Source organism: Erinaceus europaeus, chromosome 10 (assembly GCF_950295315.1).
Source record: "Erinaceus europaeus chromosome 10, mEriEur2.1, whole genome shotgun sequence".
In the NCBI taxonomy this organism is placed as follows: Eukaryota; Metazoa; Chordata; class Mammalia; order Eulipotyphla; family Erinaceidae; genus Erinaceus; species Erinaceus europaeus.
Window position 1 is genome coordinate 81,600,634 of NC_080171.1, and position 23,923 is coordinate 81,624,556.

Consider the following 23,923-nt stretch of genomic DNA (forward strand, 5'->3'; position numbering starts at 1 on the left):
TCCTACCAAAGGCTGGAAGGAGGCCTGGCAGTGGCACACCTAGTTGAGAGCACTGAGAGCATGTGTTACAATGCTTAAGGATCCAAGTTCAAATCCTGGTCCCCACCTGTAGAAGGGAAGCTTCATGTGTGCTGTAACAGTGCTGCAGGTGCCTGTCTTCCTCTTCTCTCTCAATTTCCCTTTCTCTATCCAATAAATGAATAAATACATTTTTTTTAAAAAATGAGTCTTTAACCAAGAAAAAAAAAAGGAATGAATTAAGAAGGATAAAGAATCCTAACCTAGGGATGTACATCCCCCTGCTTCTGCTTTATGCAGCACCTAAGCTTGTTTTATTTATTTATTTATTTAATTTACTTTTATTATCATTATTTATTGGATAGAGACAGCCAGAAATCTAGATGGAAGGGGGAGGTAGAGAAAGAGAGAGACAGGGAGACACCTGCAGCATTGCTTCACCAATTGTGAGGCTTTCCCTCAACAGGGACTTGAACCTAGGTCCTTGTGCACTGTAATGTGTGTGCTCAACCAGGTGCACCACCACCTGACCCCCTAATCTTGTTTTAGAGTGTCAGGATTGCCGGTCCTAGTTCAGGGTGCCAGTTGCCGGTCTAGCTTCGTGGGCGGAAGACAGACAACCAGGGACTCATGGCTGAGCTGGGAAGCAGTATCTCATTTATTAATTAGATATATCGCCTTTTATGCATCTCTTCACTGGAAGTGACAAGGGAAAGTAAATGACTAGGAGAGGGGGCAGAGCAAAAAAAGAGTGCAAACAGAACATAGAAAGCTTCCATCTAACCAGTGGGGATTACACCAATACCCTGCAAGCAGGGCGGGATCCAGGTAAAACAGTGATTATGTAAATAGACCACATCGTAAGTAATACAAGCAAACCTAATGTCATGATCAAAACAAAAGGTCTTATAAGCAGAATTTAGAAGCATACCAACATTTTCCCTTTTCTTTTTAACTAATGGCCAAAGCATTAGGAGTGTGGGGTGAACAGAAACCTATATTGTACAGGCATTTTCAAAAGAACTGGCAGAAGACATGGAGGAACAAGTAAGAGAGCAGCAAGAACCAGTGTGATACCAAGGGGAGGCTTGAAGGAGCGTTTCCTGCCTCAAAGGGCAGTGTCTAGCAGGCGAAAGGGCATTACTTGCTTCTGGGGGCATCTCTTGCCTCTGGGGATGTTTCATGCCTCAAAGGGCGTTTCCTGCCTCTGTGGGCAGGACCTAGTAAAGAGGGGGGGTTTCTTGCCTCTGGGGGTGAGCGTGCAGGTGAGGGGGCATGGCCTAGAGTCCCCAAGGCTGCTGGCTGCAAAGTCCATGGACTGCTGCAGTCAGTCTTTGAGAAACCCACCAGCATAAAGGGAAACTGATGTAAAGTTGTGTAAAGTGTCCAAGAGGTATACCAGTAAGTCTGATGGAAGTGTCAGTCCAAAGCAGATGACCACGGAAGAAATGCCAGGGGATAAAACACTGCACATCTATCTCTTTGGGGAAGGTCAACCACTGAAATGGTGTTTATGTACACACCTATTAAATTGTAGTAATATAAATCTCTATTTAATTAATATGAGGGGGAAAATTGATTGTATGTCTAACAAAGGGACTTTTCAAAGCTAACCCAATAACCAAATAATGTGATAACAGTAACTATCCATTGTCTTCTCGAACCCTAAGACAGCAGGAACCTCACATCTCCACTATAGAGCCTAATCTTCCCCCAGTCCTGGGACCCTACGGTAGAGCCCACTTTCCTGTATGCTTCTCCCAATTCTTATCAAATAATATTGCATCCGCTGATCGCAACCTAATCAACACGAGTGCCACCCCAGCATGCTTCACTTCACTGTGTCCAGAGACTTCAGGTGTGGAACGACAACCCTTCAGCTTCATCATTCGAGTGAGGCCTTTCCTTTCACAGTATTCTCTAATTCCACCCCAGGTGGTTCACTTCCTAACAAAGTCCCAAAACCTAGATATAGACCAGGTTCCAGGAGATTGAGCATATGTTCACAGGTATCCATAAACTAGGGCAAATATATGCCTGAAAGAAGTAGTACACTGGAGTTTTCAGTGAGTACCCCCCAACACTTTATCTCCACTATTCCATCCTTTGGGTCCATGATTCTTCAACAATTTCTTTGGCTTTGTATGTTAACTCTCTTTTCAGCCACCAGGTTCCAGATGCCATCAGGATGCCGGCCAGGCTTCCCTGGACTGAAGACCAATGCATCCTGGAGCTCAGCTTCCCCAGAGACTTACCCTTCTAGGGAAAGAGAGAGGCAGACTGGGAGTATGGATCGATCAGTCAACACCCATGTTCAGTGGGGAAGCAATTACAGGATCCCTTCACAAACCCATAGGACAAAAGTGACTACAATGCTGTGCTCCAATCCATAGGGAACTGGTTGGAGATACTTTTTGTCCATGATTTTTATCCTAGACTACTTATTCCATAGATGATAAGACCTCCTACCTGCCCAGCTCTTCTCATTCTTCGTGCCTACCTCCACCCTGCTATCTCTTTGAAAGCAGAGGGTTTTGATGGGAAGAAATGGCCTGCATGTCTACAAACCTGTGCTCCTATTCAGAATCTGCTGCATACTGTGTGAACTTTGCAAGTGACTCCTCTGCAGTACAGGAAGGAAGTGCTCTGTGCTGGGGCTGGGGGCCCCCAGGCAGCATCACAAGAAGGCATCACACCACTCCCAGAGGCAGCCTAAGCAGTCCAGGGACTGCTTGGCATTGGCACCGCACATGTCCTTCAGCCACTCCTGGAAGAGGTCTTCGTCATTCTTCAGCACCAGGAACTGGCCAAGGGCCTTGTCAAAGCCCCATTCCTCCAGTTTCTTGCCCAGGATTTCACCGATCCCAGCCAGGCTGCCCACCGGCTTCTCCCCCATGGACTCCGCCACAAAGTCTCGGTGCTTCTGGGATGTTGTCATTGTGCTCAGGCTTCACCAGCAGCTCTGCTCCACCTAATGGCTCCTCCCACCAGCCGGCTGCTCCCTCACTATCCAATTTTCAGTGGGCAAATTATATTTTTACACATACCATACAGCAATGGGAAGTAATGATATTAACAGCATGCACAATTATGATTCAGTCTCATAAACACTGAGAAAAAGATACCTGACCAAAAATTAAATTGCGTACTTGTTACACAGAAATCTACTAATAATTTAGGCCTTTACAGTAAGCCATTCCAAAACCTAAGTGTTTGAAAATAATTCATTATTTCTCATGATTATGTAAGACAGTTGAGCAGCTTTTTTTCTAATTTCCTCTCAGTTGGAAATTTGACTAGACTGGAAGGTCCCAGGTGAACTTATCTGATATTTTTTGGTGGTTCTTGGTTTTCCTTCTGTGGCTTAGGTCATCTCCCTTGCAAGGAGATCCCAGAGTAGCATTCTAGAATGGTGTCCACTCCTCTGCATTTGTTGGTCAAATCAACTCAAAAGACCAGTGCAAATTTGAGCAGAGAGGAGAAACTGACCTTACTTCTTGATAAGTCCTACTGCAAAGAGTTCTAAATTCAAGGGTGGGAGAAATGGGTGGCCACATTTCTCATCTACCATAACGACAGATTTACATAAAGCACTGATAAAACCAATTCATATTTTTGTTGTTGTTTTAATATTTATTCATTCCCTTTTGTTGCCCTTGTTTTATTGTAGTTATTATTGATGTCATCATTGTTGGATAGTACAGAGAGAAATAGAGAGAGGAGGGGAAGACAGAGAGGGGGAGAGAAACATAGACACCTACAGACCTACTTCACCACTTGTGAAGCAACTCCCCTGCAGGTGGGGACCCAGATCCTAACGCCAGTCCTTGTGCTTTGTGCCACTAACCCGCTGCGCTACTGCCGGACTCCCCAATTCGTGTTTTTACTAATTCCTTCACAGACAGAACTGGAGGGGTAGATAAAAGTTAGGAGACTGTGTTCAGTCTGTGTACTGCAATGAGCAATAAACTTAAGATGCCTGAAACTGTTTATAACTGTTTTACATAAATCACAAGTTTAAAGATAAGCAGTGGCTTAAAGAATGAAGGTCAGTTCTTTCTCAGGTCACAGTCCAGCTGGTCTGACTAATGGAGCAGCTCAGCTCATCAAGGTTACTCAGGGCCCCAAATTCCTTCTCTTTAGTTGTTCCATCATTATGTCCTCAACAGAAGTTGCTACTGGAAACCTGCATTGCAGCTAGTGAAGGGACCCGAAGGGACAATACTGAACTAACACATTAAAAACGTAGGAGTTAGATACAATACTTCCCCTCATAGTCCATTGACAAGAACTGACTTTCACATCTGTGCCTTGATGGAAATATGATCCTAGTTGGGCAGACTGTGCCAAGAAGTGCCAGTTTCAACTGGCAGTCAGTTCTGTTCTTCAATAATTACACTTACCAAAGGCATTAAAAAATGTTCAGTTTCTTTTCCTAGGTGTTAAAAATTAAAAACACCAAAAGAAATTGAGTTCTATACTTGTAATTCCCATGTCAAATTGCAAACGAAAGCCATTAATAATTATCACTCATCTTCCTTAAATAAATGGCTGGTCCTCTGTATTCAGGGAATCCACATCCATGTATTCAACCAAGCATTAATTAGGTGAGTCCTAACTAATGAGACCTATGCTGAAACATACATAGTCACTATTTCCTAAACAATATAGTGTAAAAATATTTACATTGCATTTGACATTATAAGTAATCACATTATTATCTAAAATATATAACAAGATTATAAGTATTTGATCTTATATAATTCAAAGTTTATAAGAAAAACAAAAATAAACTTTGAAAAAAGATTTTCATTTATTTTGGGTAGAGGCAGAGATTGAGAAGGGATATTAAAAAGGGGAGAGAAGAGTGGTAGTAGATAGCATAATGGTTATGCAAACAGATTCTCATGCCTGAGGTTCCAAGGTTCCAGGTTCAATCCCCAGCACCAAGGCTGAGCAGTGTACTCTGGTTAATAATAATGAGGGAGAGAGAGAGAGAGATCTATAGCATTGTTTCACCACTCATGAAGCTTCCCCTATGCAGGTGGGGACTAGAGGCTTGAACTCAGGTCCTTGCACACTGTAATAGTACACTCAACCAGGAGCACCACCACAGGGCTCCAAAAGCAAACTTACAGAGAACAGATTTGTGGTCACCAGAGGCAAGAGAAATGGGAGGGTGAAATGGGCAAAGGGGTTGAATTATGGTGATGAATGGAAAATGAATTTTTGGTGATGATCATGATGTAGTATATAAACATGCTGAACATCTGATCTATTTATTTGCCACTGGGGCATCACTCCCAGCAGTCCCCACCACCACTTCCTTTCAATTACAGGTAGAAACAGAGAGGGAAAGGGCCAGTCAAATAGCTCACTTGGTCAAATAGGCGCCTACAACCCACCACATTGAAGGAAGCTCTGGTGCTATTATCTCTTTCATTTTCTCTTTGCCTTTCTGCCTTTTTGTTGCTATCTAAAAATAAATAAATAAGTTAAAAGAAGGAGGAGGAGGGGGAGTAGGAAAAAAGGAGGAGGAGGAGGGTCAGGGGTAGATAGCATAATGGGTATGCAAACAGACTTTCATGTCTGAGGCTTCAAAGTCCCAGGTTTTATCCCCTACACCACCATATGCCAGAGCTGATCAGCGCTCTGGTAAAAAATAAATGAATAAATAAAATGGAGAAGAAGAAGAAAAGAAGAAGAAGAAGAAGAAGAAGAAGAAGAAGAAGAAGAAGAAGAAGAAGAAGAAGAAGAAGAAGAAGAAGAAGAAGACGGAGGGGGAGGGGGAGGAGGGAAGGGGAAGGGGAAGGGGAAGAGAAAAAGGGAAAAGAAACAGGAGAGCAGGAAGAGGGGTAAAAGGAGACACCACAGCACTGCTTCACCACTTCTCCTTGTGCATAGTGCTCCCTCTAGTGACTGAGGCTTAAACCTAGGGGAAGTGTGCTATATCCCAGCCCCTAGGGATTGAATTTGGGATCTCACGTCTACAAGTCCACCAGTTCACAGACTACTATACATCTGAATCTTATACAATGTTATAAACCAAAATTAATGCAACAAAAATTTAACTAAAATAAAATCATAGCAGTTGCTAAGACATGAGACAATGTTCATAGGTGATATATAAATGTTATGTATTTATTGAACTAATTTATATAAGGTCCTTGAGAATTTGCAGATTTTGGTATCAACAGGGTCCTGGAACCAATCCCAGGACAAAAATCAAGGGGCAACTAGAAGGAGGTGGTAGTGGGGGGGGGCAGCTATATATGAAAGTTGTAAATACATAAGTAAACACATAACTTTCTTTAAATTTCCAAGCATATCTTATAGACTTTTGGGGAAGAAAATCAACTATCTCTGGGGAATTCCTTTATATGATTTTTAAAATATATTTATTTATTCCCTTTTGTTGCCCTTGCTGCTTTTTATTATTGTAGTTATTATTGTTGTCGTTGTTGTTGGATAGGACAGAGAAATGGAGAGAGGAGGGAAAGACAGAGAGGGGGAGAGAAAGAAAAACACTTGCAGACCTGCTTCACCGCTTGTGAAGTGACTCCCCTGCATGTGGGGAGCCAGGGGCTCGAACCGGGATCCTTACGCCTGTCCTTGAGGCTTGCGCTACCTGTGCTTAACCCACTGCACTACTGCCCGACTCCCCTTTATATGATTTTTTAAATTAATTTTTACCAGAGACTGTTCAGTTTTGCCTTATGGTGGTGCTGGAGGGTTGAACCCGGGACCTTTGGTGCCTCAAGCATAAAGCCTTTTCCAAAACCACTCCATTATCTCCCCAACCCTCCTTTATATGATTTTAAAAGGGAAGTCTCTACAGTGTTCAATAAGCAAATAAATGCATTTTGGTAGCCTGGAAAGGTATTTTAGGTGTTGAGAACACCTCATTGGGGCATGCAAAATGAAAATACCCTACAAAATATTCGTATCTATATGTATCCTATTTAAGCTGCACAGGTAAGGAATTAAACAATTTTTTAAAGTTAAAAAAATTTTTTTTCTATTTACTTATTTTCCCTTTTGTTGCCCTTGTTGTTTATCATTGTTGTTATTGCTGTCATTATTGTTGGATAGGACAGAGAGAAATGGAGAGAGGAGTGGAAGACAGTGAGAGGGAGAGAAAGATAGACACCTGCAGACCTGCTTCACCACCTGTGAAGCGATTCCCCTGCAGGTGGGGAGCCAGGGGCTTGAACTGGGATCCTTAAGCTGGTCCTTGTGCTTTGCGCCACCTGCGCTTAACCTGCTGTGCTACGCCTGACTCCCATGTTTATTTTAACGAAAGAGAGAGACCAGAGTACTGCTCAACTCTGGCTTATAGTGGTGCTAGGGATTGAACATGGAACCTCAGAGCTTGTGAATGGTCACAGCAGAACACAGGCATAAAAGTTTTTTGCATAATTATGCTATCTTCCCAGGCCAGATAAGGAATTTTTTTACATCAAGCACATGTGCTTAAGGAAACAATTTTATTGATAAATACCTTCCTTTTAGCAAAGTCATTTCAACTCATCTTCCCTAGGACCCTCTCCCAGCATATTATTTTGATTATCTGATTTACTGCCTGTCTCCTCTCTAGAATGAAGAGAGTTATAGTATCTATAGTACATCAGTATACCCTAGGATTTTCCCTGAGATCACTGTGTTCTGCTGTGACCATTCACAAGAGTTTATATAAAACAAAATAAGAAAATATACAAATGAAGACTTTTTAGCCTTAATCTCAAAACTTCTCCATTTTCTTTGCTTTTGCAATATTTTATTTTATTTTTGCCCCCAGGGTTTTTGCTGGGCCTCGGTGCCAGCACTACAAATCCACTGCTCCTGGAGGCTATTTTTCCCATTTTGTTGCTCTTGTCGTTGCCCTTGTTGTGGTTTATTGTTATAGCTGTTGTTGTTGGATAGGACAGAGAGGAATTGAGAGAGGAGGGGAAGACAGAAAGGGGGAGAGAAAGATAGACATCTGCAAACCTGCTTCACTACTTGCTAAGCGACCCACCTGTAGGTGGGGAGCTGGGTACTCAAACGGGATCCTTATGCCATCCTTGTGCTTTGCACCATGTGTGCTTAACCCGCTGGGTTACCGCCCAGCCCCCTCTTTTGCTTTATACTTGCACAATTACACTACTCTTGGTGGTCTCCCCCTTTTAATTATGGAGGAGAGAGGCAGAGAGAGGAGAGATACCACAGAAGTGCTCCAGTGCTCATAAAGTTTCCCCAGGGCATGATGCTCCCATGTGGTGCCAGGGGCTTGAGTCTGGATCCTTTCACATTTGATTAAGTACATGCTTTACCAGGTGAACAATCTCCCAGTTCTTCCATTTTCTTCTCTATGGAATAGTCTTGATGGCTCCTATAATTCTGGGCAAAGCCCTGAGGTTGTTAGCCTTGCCATTAATAGAGAAAGCGCCAAGCACAGGTAGGGCTTAGCCACCTCCCACTCTTGTGATTTTGTGTAGAAACCAAGGTTCTTTGCTTTCTAGCTCTCACTTTAATTCTTCACATGGTGGGAAATGTATTCTTCCTGGAGCTTATTCTCAAGTCTACAGTCCAGGGTGGGGGAAATAGCATAATAGTTATGCAGACTCTCATGCCTGAGGCTCCAAAGTCCCAGGTTCAACCCCCTGCACCACCATAAGCCAGAGCTGATCAGTGCTCTGGTGTTTCTCTCTGTGTGTGTCTCTCTCTGCATATCTCTAAAAAATAAAATGAATTTCATATATATAGTCTTCAAGTCTACAGTCCATTTCTTCTGTGGAGCTGCACTATTCTTTTCTATCTCAATAATTTTGAGGCAGCCAAAACAGAATTTCTCTCCATTCCTCCACTTTCCCTTTTCCTATCTTTCACACATTTTTATCACCCCAACCATAATAATGATATCCAAATTTTGTCTTTACTAGAGACTTTGTAAACACAAGTTTATCCAGCCCAATTACAGGCAAGACAAATGCAGCATCTTAAAATGGTCTCACCAATAACACTTTGATCATCTAACCCAAGTCACCTCCTTGCCTGGTTTTATCTTCACTATATTCAGTGGTCACTTCATAGTACCGCACTCCAGACTTTTCCCATGGATTTCATGATTTCTCCAAGTTTTTGCCACAGCAAATGTGGGCCTTTACCTTGGGATCCTGAGTCTTAACAGTATTGCTACTTCCACAGGTTGCTTCCCCTCCCCTTTTCCAGAATTGCTTTTTCCTTGGGATGGCATCTTCAAGACTTCTAACTTTCACAGACTAATACCTGTCATTCTTATACCTACATCATCATTTTGAACCATAAAATTTACTTTTGAAGAGCAGTTGCAAAAGCTCACTTAACTGCATTTGGAGTTAATCTAGAGTGAGAATTTTATGCTTAGTCCATGTTTCAAAATTCTATACCTGATTTTGTACTATGTATGCTTAACCCGGTGCTCCACTGCACAATCCCTGCACCTGATTTTGAACCACTGCAATAAAAACTGACTTCTAATACTGAGATACCTTCTAAGCAGACCTAATTGAAGAATATCACCCACAATATCTCCCCACAAGATAATATGGAAAAGCACACAGTCATGCTGAGGAGGATCCATAGTTTGCTATTGTCTAAGGAATATCTCTTGGGCTCAGAATGTTGCCACTTCCTGCAGCTCCAGCCCTTGGCTGTGGTCCACTCTGAGTAAGTGAATACCTCTGTTGAAACTTGCACACAGTAAGGAGAGGATATCACCAACAGCTAGGGAAGTCAAAGGTCCTGATCCATCAAGAGACAAGGTGAAAAGGCAAGCTGAGGGAGGAAGGAGAGACCAGCAGGTTAAACCAGGACATTGTTTGAGAAAGACATATAAACAAAACATTTGCTGTAGGTATTTACCCAGCTGAGGGAGGCATCACCACATGTCGTAGAGCAATGTAAAAAAAAATCAGGAGTGTCAGTAATTGGATGAATTCCAAGATAGCAAGAGAATGGCAGATGGTCAAACAGGTTATACAATACCTAGTAGTACATTCAGATCATTGGGGTCTCACCTAGAAGGCCATTTTAGGTGTGTGTGTATGTGTGTATGTGTGTGTACAACTAGTTGTAAAGAACAAAATTTGCATTCCTGAGGCCTTAAATTAGATCCCCAGCACCAAATATGCCATAGTTGAGAAGTGTTCTGGCCTTTCTCTTATGAAAAAAAAAAATACAGTGGACTGTAAAGGATAAAATGTTACTTCCAAAAAAGGGGGGAGGGCAGAGGTAGGGAGAATCTGTCAAGGGGCAGTCTAGGGGCTTCAGCTAACCCCCTCTCCCTTTATTTGCATTTCACAGACTGCATTTGTCCTTCTTCTTCTTATTATTATTATTGTTATATTTTTTAATTGGCTAGGGCAGAAAGAAATTGAGAGGGAGGGGAGAGGTAGAGAGGGAGGGGATGGGCAGTAGTACACATGGGAAAGCATATGTTATAGTGTACAATGTGCAAGGGCCTGGGTTCAAGCTCCCAGTTCCACCTGCAGGGGGAAAGCTTCATGAGTGGTAAAGCAGTGCTGCAGGTGTCTCTCTGTTGCTCTCCCTCTCTATCTTTCTCTCTTTTTTTAAAAAAAATTATCTTTATTTATTTATTGGATAGAGACAGTCATAAATCAAGAGGAAGGGGGAGACAGAGAGGGAAAGAGACAGAAAGACACCTGCAACCCTGCTTCACCATTCGCAAAGCTTTCCCCCTGCAGGTGGGGGATGGGGGCTCGAACCTGGGTCCTTGTGCATTGCAACATGTGCACTCAACCAGATGCACCAACACCTGGCCCCTATCTCTCTCTTTAAAAAAAAATATTTATCTTCCCTGATGTAGCTTTCTGGTCCTTTTTCCAGCCATGACATCATCTCCCCAGACAATAACTTGGATCTACCTGCATATCAGATGTCAGGGTCAGGAAAAAAAAAAAAAAAAACTGGTATAGTCATGGGCCCTTTGGAATATAACTAAAATAGGCCTACTATCTACCCCCAAATCTTCATCTGAACTATTCCAGCCTTTAGGTTCATGATTAGTCAGCAATTTGTTTGTATTGATATGTTAACTCTTTTTTCAGTCACCAGGTTCTAGAAGCTAACATGATGCTAACCGGACTTCCCTGGGCAGACAACCTCACCAATGTATCCTGGAGACCTGCTTCCCCAGAGCCCCGCCCCACTAGGGAAAGAGAGAGGCAGGCTGGGAGTATGGATTGACCTGTCAACAGCGGGGAAGCAATTGCAGAAGCCAGACCTTCCACCTTCTTCACCTCATAATGACCTTGGGTCCATACTCCCAGAGGGATAAACAATAGGAAAGCTATCAGGGGAGGGAATGGGATACAGAGTTTTGATGGTGGGAACTGTGTGGAGTTGTACCTCTCTTATCCTGTGGTTTTTATCAGTGCTTCCTTTTTATAAACAAAATTTAAAAAATATTTATTGGATAGAGACAGAGAAATTAAGGAGACAGAGTGACAGAGAGATACCTGCAGCACTGCTTCACCACTCCTGGAGCTTCTGCCTTGCAGATGAAGAGTGGGGGCTTAAACACAGGTCCTTGTGCATGCTAACATGTGAGCTCAACTGGGTCCACCAGTGCTTGCCCCCCTCACAGACTACATTTTTAACAACAGTAAGACACATCCCTCTTGGGTAGGGTGGCACTTTCAGATGTTATTGTCCCTGACCACAAATCTGTGAACACTGACTCTAAAGTATCTGCTTTCCTTATTACTTAAAACAGTTACACCTGGACATGTAGAAAAGGCAGCTACAGGTGGGGGATGGCAGAGTTGCCCTTACTGTGAAAGCCTGGCTTATGTGCCTCAGACTATGACCGCCAATTAAAGTGGACATAGTTTCCTGAGGGGACATCCTACCTCCCTTACTGGGAAGCAAATTTCTGTAAAACTATTGTTAGGGGTATGGGCCAGCTTGAGGGTCTCTAAATTAATAGTTTTCCTGTTGTGGCAGAATTTTGTATCTAAGACAGAAGAGCATAGAGGATGCAATGTGCCATGTTGGATTCTGGCAAATCAGCTTTCTGATAAGAGGAAACCCAGCAATCTTTATTCATAGCATTTGCCAATATTTATTGTGTAAGTACTCTTACTATGACCCAGCACACCACTTCATAAAGGACCCTACGGAGTTGTGTTCCCTAAAACATATTTTTAAAATATTTTATTTATTTATTTGATAGAGACAGACAGAAATCAAGATAAGGAGGAGAAGATAGAGAGGGAGTGAGAAAGACATCTGCAAAGCTTTCTCCCTGCAGGTGAGGACTGAGAGTTAGAACCCAGTTCCTTGAGCACTCAACCAGGTGAGTCACCACCTGGGCCCTCCCTACAACATCTTTTTACCTCGTGCTTTGAAGGGTCATGATCTCACTATAATCTCAAACCTTTGTTGCATGTTAAAATAAGATGAAGTCTTTATGTCACTATCCTTTCTCCACCTCACCCTCAAATGGGGCTAATTTTAGACCCTGACAAATGAACATATATATAGTTATTGCCACCAGAGTTGTTCCAGGTGCTCAGTGTCGACACCACTCTACAACTCCCAGAAGCCATTCTTTTTTTTTTTTTTCCAGAGAGAGAAGTAGCAATACATAAGAGAGAAGAAACACCACAACATCTCCACACTCCCTTTTGAAGCTTCCTCCCTAAAGGTGCTCCTATGTGATGGACTGCGGCTCAAACCAGGGTCTGTTGTTCATTACGCCAGGTCTGCTGCATTGCTTGATGTTGTGGTCTATTTACATAATCACTGTTTTGCCTGAGACCTGCCCTGCCTGCAGGGTATTGGTTTAATATGCACTGGTTAGATGGAAGCTTGCTACCTTCACGATCTGCCTGCAGGGTTTTGGTTTAATCCCCACTGGCTAGATGGAAGCTTTCTATGTTCTGTTCATGCTCTTTTTTTTCTCTGCCCCCTCTCCTAGTTATTTCAAGGGTCCTCATGCCTGGTGACGTGTGCACTCTATTGATGAGCCGCCTGCTGGCCCATGAAAAGTGGATTTTAAAGTGTTAATTTTTGTTGGGGCCAGGTGGCGGCGTACCTGATTGAGTGCACGTTACAATGCGCAAGGACCCAGGTTCGAGTCCCCAGTCCCCACTTGCAGAGGGAAAGCTTCAGGAGTGGTGAAGCAGTGCTGCAGGTGTCTCTCTGTCTCTCTTCCTCTCTATCTACCCCCTTCCCTCTTGATTTCTGGCTGTCTCTATCCAATAAATAAAGAAAGATTTTAAAAAGTATTAACTGTTGTTATTTTATCCAAAAAGCCCAAGTTGAAACCTTATGAGCAATATCAGGCAGAATAATATAAGAGCCAAATACATTGAGCTCTCTGGAATGAATCTGTATAACATGGTGACAGCTTCTAGCCAGTTACTGAACAAAGACATTATCTCTTGTGTTATATTTTAATGACTGGAAAGTGCTAGGATATAGGTGACTTTATCTGTTGAGAAATGGAAAGAAAAAGTTTTAAGGAAATCTCTAGGACTTCATGTATTTTTTTTCCAAAGAACTGTACATTTCCGGATTATGTTAGTGTGGGTGATTGAACCTGAGACTTCAGAGCCTCCATAACAACTTCAGTATTTTTTTTTTTTTTTTTTGCTTCCAGGGTTGTTGCTGGGTCTCAGTGCCTATACTATGAATCCATTGCTACAACAGACCTTTTTTTTTATTATTGGATAGAACAGAGAGAAATTGAGAGAGGAGGAGGAAACAGAAAGGGAGAAAGAGAGAGACACCTGCAGACCTGCTTCACTGCTTGTGAAGTGACCCCTTCATGTAGGGAGCTGGGGACAACTTCATGTATTTTTTAGGAGGACTAACAATAGGGTTTGTTTCTAACAATATGCTTCTTACCTCCATTATCTTGGCTCCAAACCTTCACCTTGCAATCATGTGATGAGGTAGCAATTGCAGGCACCAAGGACAACACTCTTGGTAGAAAGACACAGGATGCAACGGTCTGGAAATGCCCCTTATATTCACATATTCTGTTCCGTGTTTGCCTCAGGTCCCACAACTACAAAGTAATGACATGGACCAACTCACACATCTATATTTCTCAAGCTCCATGCATACATCATGCTTTGGTACCCATCTCTCCACCCTCTCCTGATCCATTTATTCCCTCCAATATGGCTACTCAAGTAGCCCTTGTCCTTATTTTCACACTATGCATTCTCACAACAAACCATCTATCCATTCAATGACTATCCTCTTTATCTCAAACAACCCTGGTGAACAACCCTTGCCTTCCTTAGTGTTAGAGACAGTATTGAGTTGCTTTATTTTTCTAATTAATTTTTTTGTATTTATTTATTTTCCCTTTTCTTGCCCTTTCTTTTTATTGTTGTTGTAGTTATTACTGTTGTTGTTATTGATGTCGTCTTTGTTAGATAGGACAGAGAAAAATGGAGAGAGGAGGGGAGAGAGGAGGAGAGAAAGATAAGACACCTACAGACCTGCTTCACCATCTGTAAAGCAAGCCCCCTACAGGTGGGGAGCCGGGGGTTTGAACCGGTATCCTTACCCCGTTCCTTGCGCTTAGCGCCACGTGCTGCGCCTGACTCCAGAGTTCCCTTATTTTTATGATAGCTTAAGAGTGGCCTTATGTCAGCCTCCTGGCACCTATGGGTCTATATAAGTTTCTTGGTAGCACCTTCTCTTTTTGTCCTGATGCTAAAAAGCTTTTCTTTTAAACATCCTGTTCTGCAGCCTCTTTGGCTGTACCTTCTCAAAAGTATGGATGCAGACATTTTGACAGAATGCCTAGATGCTGAACCTTGGTACATGAAGACTAGCATCTACTAGACTGTCAGAAGTCAATGACATATTTTTGTATAGAAATACATAAGAGGGAGTCTGGTGGTTGCGCAGAGGGTTAAGTGCACGTGGCGCGAAGTGAGAGGACTGGCTTAAGGATCCCGATTCGAGCCCCCCCGGCTCCCTACCTGCAGGGGAGTCGCTTCACAGGCGGTGAAGCAGGTCTGCAGGTGTCTATCTTTCTCTCCCCCTCTCTGTCTTCCCCTCATCTCTACATTTCTCTCTGTACTATCTAACAAGAACGACACCAATAACTACAACAATAAAAAACAAGGGCGACAAAAGGAAAAATAAAGAAATAAATAATTTAAAAAAAAAGAAAACTACATCATGACTTTTCTAACAGCCCAACACGAGAGGCTTGTTTTGTATTTAGCACCTCCCTAACTTCACTCATTACCATCTTTTTTTCTATGACCACTTCAGAGAGTCCTAGGCTAATTATTTTTTCATTAATTATTTTAAAAATACTTATTCATTAATTTGTTTATTAGAGAGGTAGAAAGGGAAAGGAAGAGAAAGGAACATCAGTCTGGCATATATGATTCTGGGGATCAAACTTGAGACCACATGCTTACCCATTTTGCCACATTCCAGGCTACTTAAAAAAATAAGATTTTATATTTTATTATTGAGAGATTGTGAGAAGACAAAACTGTACTCTGGCATTACAGTGCCAGGGATCGAACTTAGGAACTCATGCTTGCAAGTTTACTGTGTTACCTCCTCACATATCCTGACACATATATTTGTGACCAGGGTTCTTACTGAAGTTTCAAGCCTGCATGACTCCATTGCTCCTGATGAACTTTTTTTTTAATATAGAATATGAGAGATAGCAAGACAGAAAGAGAAGAAGAGATACCAAATCACTACTCCACCACTTGTAAAGCTTCCCCTGTGCAGATATTCTGTGATGGCCAGGGTCTAAATGGTAAAGTATGCCCTCTAGCAGGCAGGCTATCTTTTGGCATATTATCATTTTAAGTATTTTATTTATTTGTTTGTTTGTTTGTTTATCTGGGCTAGACACACAAATTGAAAGGGGAGGGAGAGAGAAAAAGATACCTGTAGCACTGTTTCACTGCCTGTATAGCTTCCCCCATGCAGGTGGGAACCATGGGTTTGAACACGGGTCCTTGCATACTAAAATATGTGCACTCTACCAAGTATGCTACCACCTGGCCCTTATTATAATAATTATTTTTTTAAATGAAACATTAGTGTGGTCCAAGAGGTGGAGTGGTGGATAGAGCCCTGGAATTAAATGGAACAGCAGGGAATGAACTAAGGTCTTTTCACATCTGTGATACCAAAGTGGAACTTTTTCATTTTTTATTTAAAGAGAGACACAGGGGGCTGGTGCAGTGGTGCACCTGGTTGAGCACACATGTTACAATGCACAAGGACTCAAGTTTGAGCCCTTGGTCCCAATCTACAAGGGGAAAGTTTTGCACGTGGTGAAGCAGTGTTGCAGGTATCTCTCTGTCTTTCTTCCTCTCTACCTCTCCTACCCTCTCAATTTCTCAGTCTCTAGCCCAGATAAATATAGATAATAAGAAAATATTTTAATAAGAGAGACACTGGAGGGGGGATACAATCTAGTATTGCTCTACCATCCATGGATCTCCTCTAGTGTTATCCATAGTGTTACCAGGTAGTGCTGGGGCTAGAACCAAAGATCTCATGTAATATAAAGCATGTGCTCTACTGAGTGAGCTACCTCCATAAATGTATGCATTATATACATATATATTGTTATATGTATATAATATATATGTATATAATATATATATTATATACATATATATTCAGCTAGGATATATATATATTTACAGCTAGGATCTTATGCATATATGATTTTACTGTTGCTAGGTCAACTTTTTCACCAGAGCCCTCCAATGCCATGGCACTCCCATGTGATGCCAGGGTTTAAACCCAGGTCATACAAATGCAAGGTATACACCCTACCACATAAATTATGTTCTATTGTGTAATAAACATTTATTGAAAGAAGCATCTGGAATACTCTTGGAACAAAGCAAGCCTGAGGACTTAGGAGAGCCTACTTGAATAGGCATAAGAACAAAGTAATTGCTTTATTAACAAGTCATTTGGACCACACACAGTTTCTCACCGTGGCTTCACAGCCTTCTCCTCCAAAGCCATTGCTGCAGGAAATACACTTCTGTCCATCTTCACTGACCTCACAGTAGGTCTGAATATGATGCTTTGCAGGAAATACATGAGCTACCTGTAGCCCTCGACTGTCCCATAATCTGAAAGAAATTATATCAAAAAGTGAGTCTGATGTAAATGTGTCTGAAATACACCTAGAAAAAATCCACTAATCTAAAGGTCTTGACTCTTTGCTGCTTTGTCCAGTCAGAAATAAATGTCAGAATCTACCTAAAAACAGATGCATGAACCAGATCAGCTTCAGACCACCAAGCTGGCAGGAAATAGCCAAACTGAATGACAGCTGAGTTCTATTTTGAGATCTAGTTAATAGGAATTTAGACCTAGCATCTTGACTGTACCTGTAAATTTGTTAATTGGGTTCACGGGGATACTGCTTTCAGTGGACAAGAGTATATTTCTGTAGCTGTGGTTTAAACTTTTTTTTTTTTTTTTTTTTGTCTCCAAGGGGCTGGATGCCTGCGCTAGGAATCCACGGCTCCTGGAGGCTATTTTTTCCCTTTGGTTGCCCTTGTTGTTTATCATTGTTGTTGTTGTTGGATAGGGCAGAGACAAATCCAGAGAGATGGGAAAGACAGAGAGGGGAGAGAGAGACACCTGCAAACCTGATTCACTGCCTATGAAATGAGCCCCCTGCAGGTGGGAAGCCTGGGGCTCGAAATTGGTATCCTTGAGCTGGGTCCTTGCGTTTTGCGCCATGTGTGCTTAACTCACTGTGCAACCGCCCAGCCCCCTGTTTAAAATTTTTTTTAAAGGTATTATGACATAGGAAAGAAGTCATTATCCCAAAATAAAACTAAAGAAGGTTTACAGGCTTTGGTCAACCAAGGCCAGGGGGGTCCACAAGGTAGTTGTAACTTGTATCACTGTTACCACTTTACCTCATTCTTCCTACTTCTTTTTTTTTATTATTTTTTTTTATTTAAGAAAGGATTACTTAACAAAACCATAGGGTAGGAGGGGTACAACTCCACACAATTCCCACCGCCCAATCTCCATATCCCACCCCCTCCCCAGTAGCTTCCCCATTCTCTATCCTGCTGGGAGCATGGACTCAGGGTCATTGTGGGTTGCAGAAGGTAGAAGGTCTGGCTTCCGTAATTGCTTCCCCGCTGAACATGGGCGTTGACTGGTCGGTCCATACTCCCAGTCTGCCTCTCTCTTTCCCTAGTAGGGTGTGTCTCTGGGGAAGCTGAGCTCCAAGACACATTGGTGGGGTCTTCAATCCAGGGAAGCCTGGCTAGCATCCTGATGGCATCTGGAACCTGGTGACTGAAAAGAGAGTTAACATACAAAGCCAAACAAATTGTTGAGCAATCATGGACCCAAAGCTTGGAATAGTGGAGAGGAAGTGTTAGGGAGGGTACTCACTGCAAACTCTAGTATACTTCTGCTTTCTTACTTTGGTGCCATACTCCAAACTCAGTCAATTTCTGCTTTGTGTTTCTACTTCTTTTTTTTTTTTTTTTACATGCATAACATTCCCCAGATTCCCATTTAACAATACAACCTCCACTATTTCATTCATCATTTTTCATGGACCTGTATTCTCCCCACCCACCCACCCACCCCAGAGTCTTTTACTTTGGTGTAATACTCCAATTCCATTTCAGGTTCGACTTGTGTTTTCTTTTCTAATCTTGTTTTTCAACTTCGGCCTGAGAGTGAGATCATCCCATATTCATCCTTCTGTTTCTGGCTTATTTCACTCAACATGATTTTTTCAAGGTCCATCCAAGATCGGCTGAAAACAGTGAAGTCACCATTTTTTATAGCTGAGTAGTATTCCATTGTGTATATAGACCACAACTTGCTCAGCCACTCATCTGTTGTTGGACACCTGGGTTGCTTCCAGGTTTTGGCTATTACAAATTATGCTGCCAAGAACATATGTGTACACAGATCTTTTTGGATGTATGTGTTGGGTTCCTTAGGATATATCCCCTGGAGAGGAATTGCAGGGTCATAGGGTAGGTCCATTTCTAGCCTTCTGAGAGTTCTCCAGAATGTTCTCCACAGAGATTGGACCAATTGACATTCCCACCAGCAGTGCAGTTCCTTTGACCCCACACCCTCTCCAGCATTTGCTGCTGTTACCTTTTCTGATGTGTGACATTCTCACAGGAGTGAAGTGATATCTCATTGTAGTCTTGATTTGCATTTCTCTGACAATTAGAGACTTGGAGCATTTTTTCATGTGTTTCTCGGCCTTTTGGATCTCTTCTGTGGTGAATATTCTGTCCAAGTCCTCCCCCCATTTTTGGATGGGGTTATTTGTTGTCTTGTTGAGTCTGGCAAGCTCTTTATATATGTTGGTTATTAAACTCTTATCTGATATATGGCATGTAAAGATCTTCTCCCATTCTGTGAGGGGTCTCTTGATTTGGGTAGTGGTTTCTTTTGCTGTCAAGAAGCTTTTTAATTTGATGTAGTCCCATAGGTTTATACTTGCCTTAGTCTTCCTTGTAATTGGATTCGTTTCATTGAAAATGTCTTTAAAATTTATGCGGAAAAAAGTTCTGCCAATATTTTCCTCTAAGTATCTGATAGTTTCTGGTCTAACATCCAAGTCCTTGATCCACTTGGAATTTACTTTTGTATTTGGTGAAATACAGTGATTCAGTTTCATTCTTCTGCATGTTTCAACCCATTGTTTCCAACACCATTTGTTGAAGAGACTCTGCTTTCCCCATGTAATAGTCTGGGCCCCTTTGTCAAAGATTAGATGTCCATAGGTGTGGGGCCTCATTTCTGGGCTCTCAATTCTATTCCACTGGTCAGTGTGTCTGTTCATGTTCCAGTACCAAGCAGTTTTGATGACAATGGCTCTATAATACAGTTTGAGATCTGGAAGTGTGATGCCTCCGGTTCTGTTCTTTTTTCTCAAGATTGTTTTGGCAATTCTAGGTCTTTTCTGGTTCCAGATAAACATTTGTAGCATTTTTTCTATTCTCCTAAAAAATGTGCTTGGGATCTTGATGGGGATAGCATTAAATCTGTAGATGGCTCTGGGTAATAGATTCATTTTGATGATGTTAATTCTTCCAACCCATGAACATGTAATATCTTTCCACTTCTTTGTGTCTTTTTCAATTTCTTTGAGTAGTGACTCATAATTTTCAGTATACAAGTCTTTCACTTCTTTGGTTAGGTTTCCTCCTAGATATTTTATTGTTTTTGTTGCTATAGAAAAAGGAACTGATTTCTGGATTCCAATTTCTTCTAACTTAGTGTTTGCATAGAGGAATGCCACTGACTTTTGAATGTTAATTTTATAGCCTGACACATTACTGTATTGCCTGATGATTTCCAAAAGCTTCTTGCTGGATCCCTTAGGTTTTTCCATGTATACTATTGTGTCATCTGCAAATAAGGAGAGTTTGACTTCTTCTCTTCCAATCTGTATGCGTTTAATTCCTTGCTCCTGCCTGATTGCTATGGCAAGAACTTCCAACACTATGTTGAATAGTAATGGTGATAGTGGGCAGCCCTGTCTAGTATCTGATCTGAGTGGAAATGCTTCCAGTTTTTCACCGTTGAATATGATGTTGGCTGTAGGTTTGCTATATATAGACTCCACTATCTTCAGGAATTTTCCATCTATTCCCATTTTTTGTAGTGTTTTAATCATAAAGGGATGTTGTATTTTGTCAAAGGCTTTCTCTGCATCTATTGATATGACCATGTGGTTTTTGGTCTTGCTTTTGTTGATGTGGTGGATCACATTGATTGATTTACGTATATTAAACCAACCTTGCATGCCTGGGATAAACCCCACTTGGTCATGATGAACAATCTTTTTGATATATTGCTGTATCCGGTTGGCTAGAATTTTGTTCAATATTTTCACATCTATGTTCATCAGAGATATTGGTCTGTAGTTTTCTTTTCTTGTTGTGTCCCTGTCTGCTTTTGGTATCAGGGTGATGTTGGCTTCATAGAAGCTGGCAGGGAGTATTCCAGTGTCTTCAATCTTCTGGAAGACTTTTAAAAGTAGAGGTATTAGTTGTTCTTTGAAAGTTTTGTAGAATTCATTTGTAAAACCATCTGGTCCAGGACTTTTATTTTTGGGAAGATTTTTGATAACTGTTTCAATTTCATTAGCTGTGATGGGCCTGTTCATGTTATCCACTTCCTCTTTACTTAGTTTTGGAAGTTGGTAGGTATCTAGGAAATCATCCATTTCTTCCAGGTTCTCTAGCTTGGTGGCATATAGTTGTTCATAGAAGCCTCGCATGATATGTTGAATTTCTGCAGTGTCTGTTGTGATTTCTCCTCTTTCATTTACTATCCGATTTATTTGGGTCTTCTCCCTTTTTTGTTTTGTGAGTCTGGCTAAAGGTTTGTCGATTTTGTTTACTCTTTCGAAGAACCAACATTTACTTTCATTGATTTTTGTTTGGTTTTCCTATTCTCAATGTTATTTATTTCTGCCCTAACTTTAGTAATTTCTGTCCTTCTGGTTGCTTTAGGATTCCTTTGTTGTTCTTCTTCTAGGTCTTTGAGATGTGCAATCAGGCTGTTTATTTGTGCCTTTTCTTGTTTCCTAATGTGTGCTTGTATAGCTATGAACTTCCCTCTTAGGACTGCTTTAGCTGTGTCCCAAATATTTTGATAGCTTGTGTCTTAATTTTCATTGAACTCTCGAAACATATTGATTTCTTCCTTGATTTCCTCTTTGACCCAGAAGTTGTTAAGAAGTGTACTGTTGAGCTTCCACATTTTGGGACTGTTACTAATCTTTTGTTGATTGTTAAGTGTTAGTTTAATTCCACTGTGGTCTGAGAAGATGCTTGGGATGATTTCAATGCTCTTGAATTGGCTGATGCTGTCTTTGTGGCCTAACATATGGTCTATCCTTGAGAATGATCCATGTGGATTTGAGTAAAATGTGTATTCCAGTTTCTTGGGATGAATGACTCTGAAAATGTCCAATAGTTCTAGTTTATCTATCTCTTCATTTAGCTCCCTTATGTCTTTACTGATTTTCTTCCTGGATGATCTGTCAAGTTGAGATAGTGGGGTGTTGAAGTCCCCTACTATGATTGTGTTACTGTTAATATATTGCTGTAGCTCTTTCAGTAGAAGTTTGATGTATTTAGATGGCTTCTCATTGGGTGCACAGATATTAATAATTGTTAAGTCCTCTTGATTGACTGATCCTCTGAGCATTAAGTAGTGTCCATTCCTATCTTTTTTAATCTTATCTATTTTAAAGTCTATCATGTCAGATATGAGAATAGCTGTTCCTGCCCTTTGTTGTGGGCCATTGGCTTGAATGATAGTTTTCCATCCTTTCACTTTATTTATTTTTTTTTTTTACTTTATTTTATTTTATTTTTTATTTTAGGAGGGGTACAACTCCACACAATTCCCACCGCCCAATCTCCATATCCCACCCCCTCCCCCGATAGCTTTCCCATTCTCTATCCCTCTGGGAGCATGGACCCAGGGTCATTGAGGGTTGCAGAAGGTAGAAGGTCTGGCTTCTGTAATTGCTTCCTCGCTGAACATGGGCGTTGACTGGTCGGTCCATACTCCCAGTCTGCCTCTCTCTTTCCCTAGTAGGATGGGTCTCTGGGGAAGCTGAGCTCCAGGACACATTGGTGGTGTCTTCAATCCAGGGAAGTCTGGCCGGCATCCTGATGACACCTGGAACCTGGTGACTAAAAAGAGAGTTAACATACAAAGCCAAACAAATTGTTGAGCAATCATGGACCCAAAGCTTGGAAAAGTGGATAGGAAGTGTTAGGGAGGTACTCACTGCAAACTCTAGTATACTTCTGCTTTCTTACTTTGGTGCCATACTCCAAACTCAATTTCTGCTTTGCGTTTCTACTTTTTTTTTTTTTTTTTACATGCATAACATTCCCCAGATTCCCATTTAGCAATACAACCCCCACTATTTCATTCATCATTTTTCATGGACCTGTATTCTCCCCACCCACCCACCCACCCCAGAGTCTTTTACTTTGGTGTAATACTCCAATTCCATTTCAGGTTCGACTTGTGTTTTCTTTTCTAATCTTGTTTTTCAACTTCGGCCTGAGAGTGAGATCATCCCGTATTCATCCTTCTGTTTCTGACTTATTTCACTCAACATGATTTTTTCAAGGTCCATCCAAGATCGGCTGAAAACAGTGAAGTCACCATTTTTTACAGCTGAGTAGTATTCCATTGTGTATATATACCACAACTTGCTCAGCCACTCATCTGTTGTTGGACACCTGGGTTGCTTCCAGGTTTTGGCTATTACAAATTGTGCTGCCAAGAACATATGTGTACACAGATCTTTTTGGATGGATGTGTTGGGTTCCTTAGGATATATCCCCAGGAGGGGAATTGCAGGGTCATAGGGTAGGTCCATTTCTAGCCTTCTGAGAGTTCTCCAGACTGTTCTCCACAGAGGTTGGACCAATTGACATTCCCACCAGCAGTGTAGGAGGGTTCCTTTGACCCCACACCCTCTCCAGCATTTGCTGCTGTTACCTTTTCTGATGTGTGACATTCTCACAGGAGTGAAGTGATATCTCATTGTTGTCTTGATTTGCATTTCTCTGACAATGAGAGACTTGGAGCATTTTTTCATGTGTTTCTCGGCCTTTTGGATCTCTTCTGTGGTGAATATTCTGTCCAATTCCTCCCCCCATTTTTGGATGGGGTTATTTGTTGTCTTGTTGTTGAGTCTGGTAAGCTCTTTATATATGTTGGTTATTAAACTCTTATCTGATGTATGGCATGTAAAGATCTTCTCCCATTCTGTGAGGGGTCTCTTGATTTGGGTAGTGGTTTCTTTTGCTGTGAAGAAGCTTTTTAATTTGATGTAGTCCCATAGGTTTATACTTGC

At 41.6% G+C, this 23,923-nt stretch overlaps 2 protein-coding genes across 2 annotated transcripts in view; both read right to left on the reverse strand.

Annotated features, from left to right (window-relative positions):
• Nucleotides 1-2,671: 2,671 nt before the first annotated feature.
• On the reverse strand, nt 2,672-3,039 carry LOC103116796 (barrier-to-autointegration factor-like). Its single transcript, XM_060198958.1, has one exon. The coding sequence runs from the start codon at nt 2,954-2,956 to the stop codon at nt 2,696-2,698; it is 261 nt and encodes an 86-aa protein (XP_060054941.1). The 5' UTR covers nt 2,957-3,039; the 3' UTR covers nt 2,672-2,695.
• Nucleotides 3,040-9,602: 6,563 nt separating this feature from the next.
• Nucleotides 9,603-23,923, reverse strand: part of WDR31 (WD repeat domain 31) — a 29,120-nt gene continuing 14,799 nt past the window's right edge. Inside the window, 3 exon segments of the mRNA XM_060199994.1 lie at nt 9,603-9,813; nt 13,912-14,074; nt 17,015-17,156. Of these exon segments, the coding sequence (XP_060055977.1) occupies nt 9,653-9,813; nt 13,912-14,074; nt 17,015-17,156 (466 nt within the window). The 3' untranslated portion in view covers nt 9,603-9,652.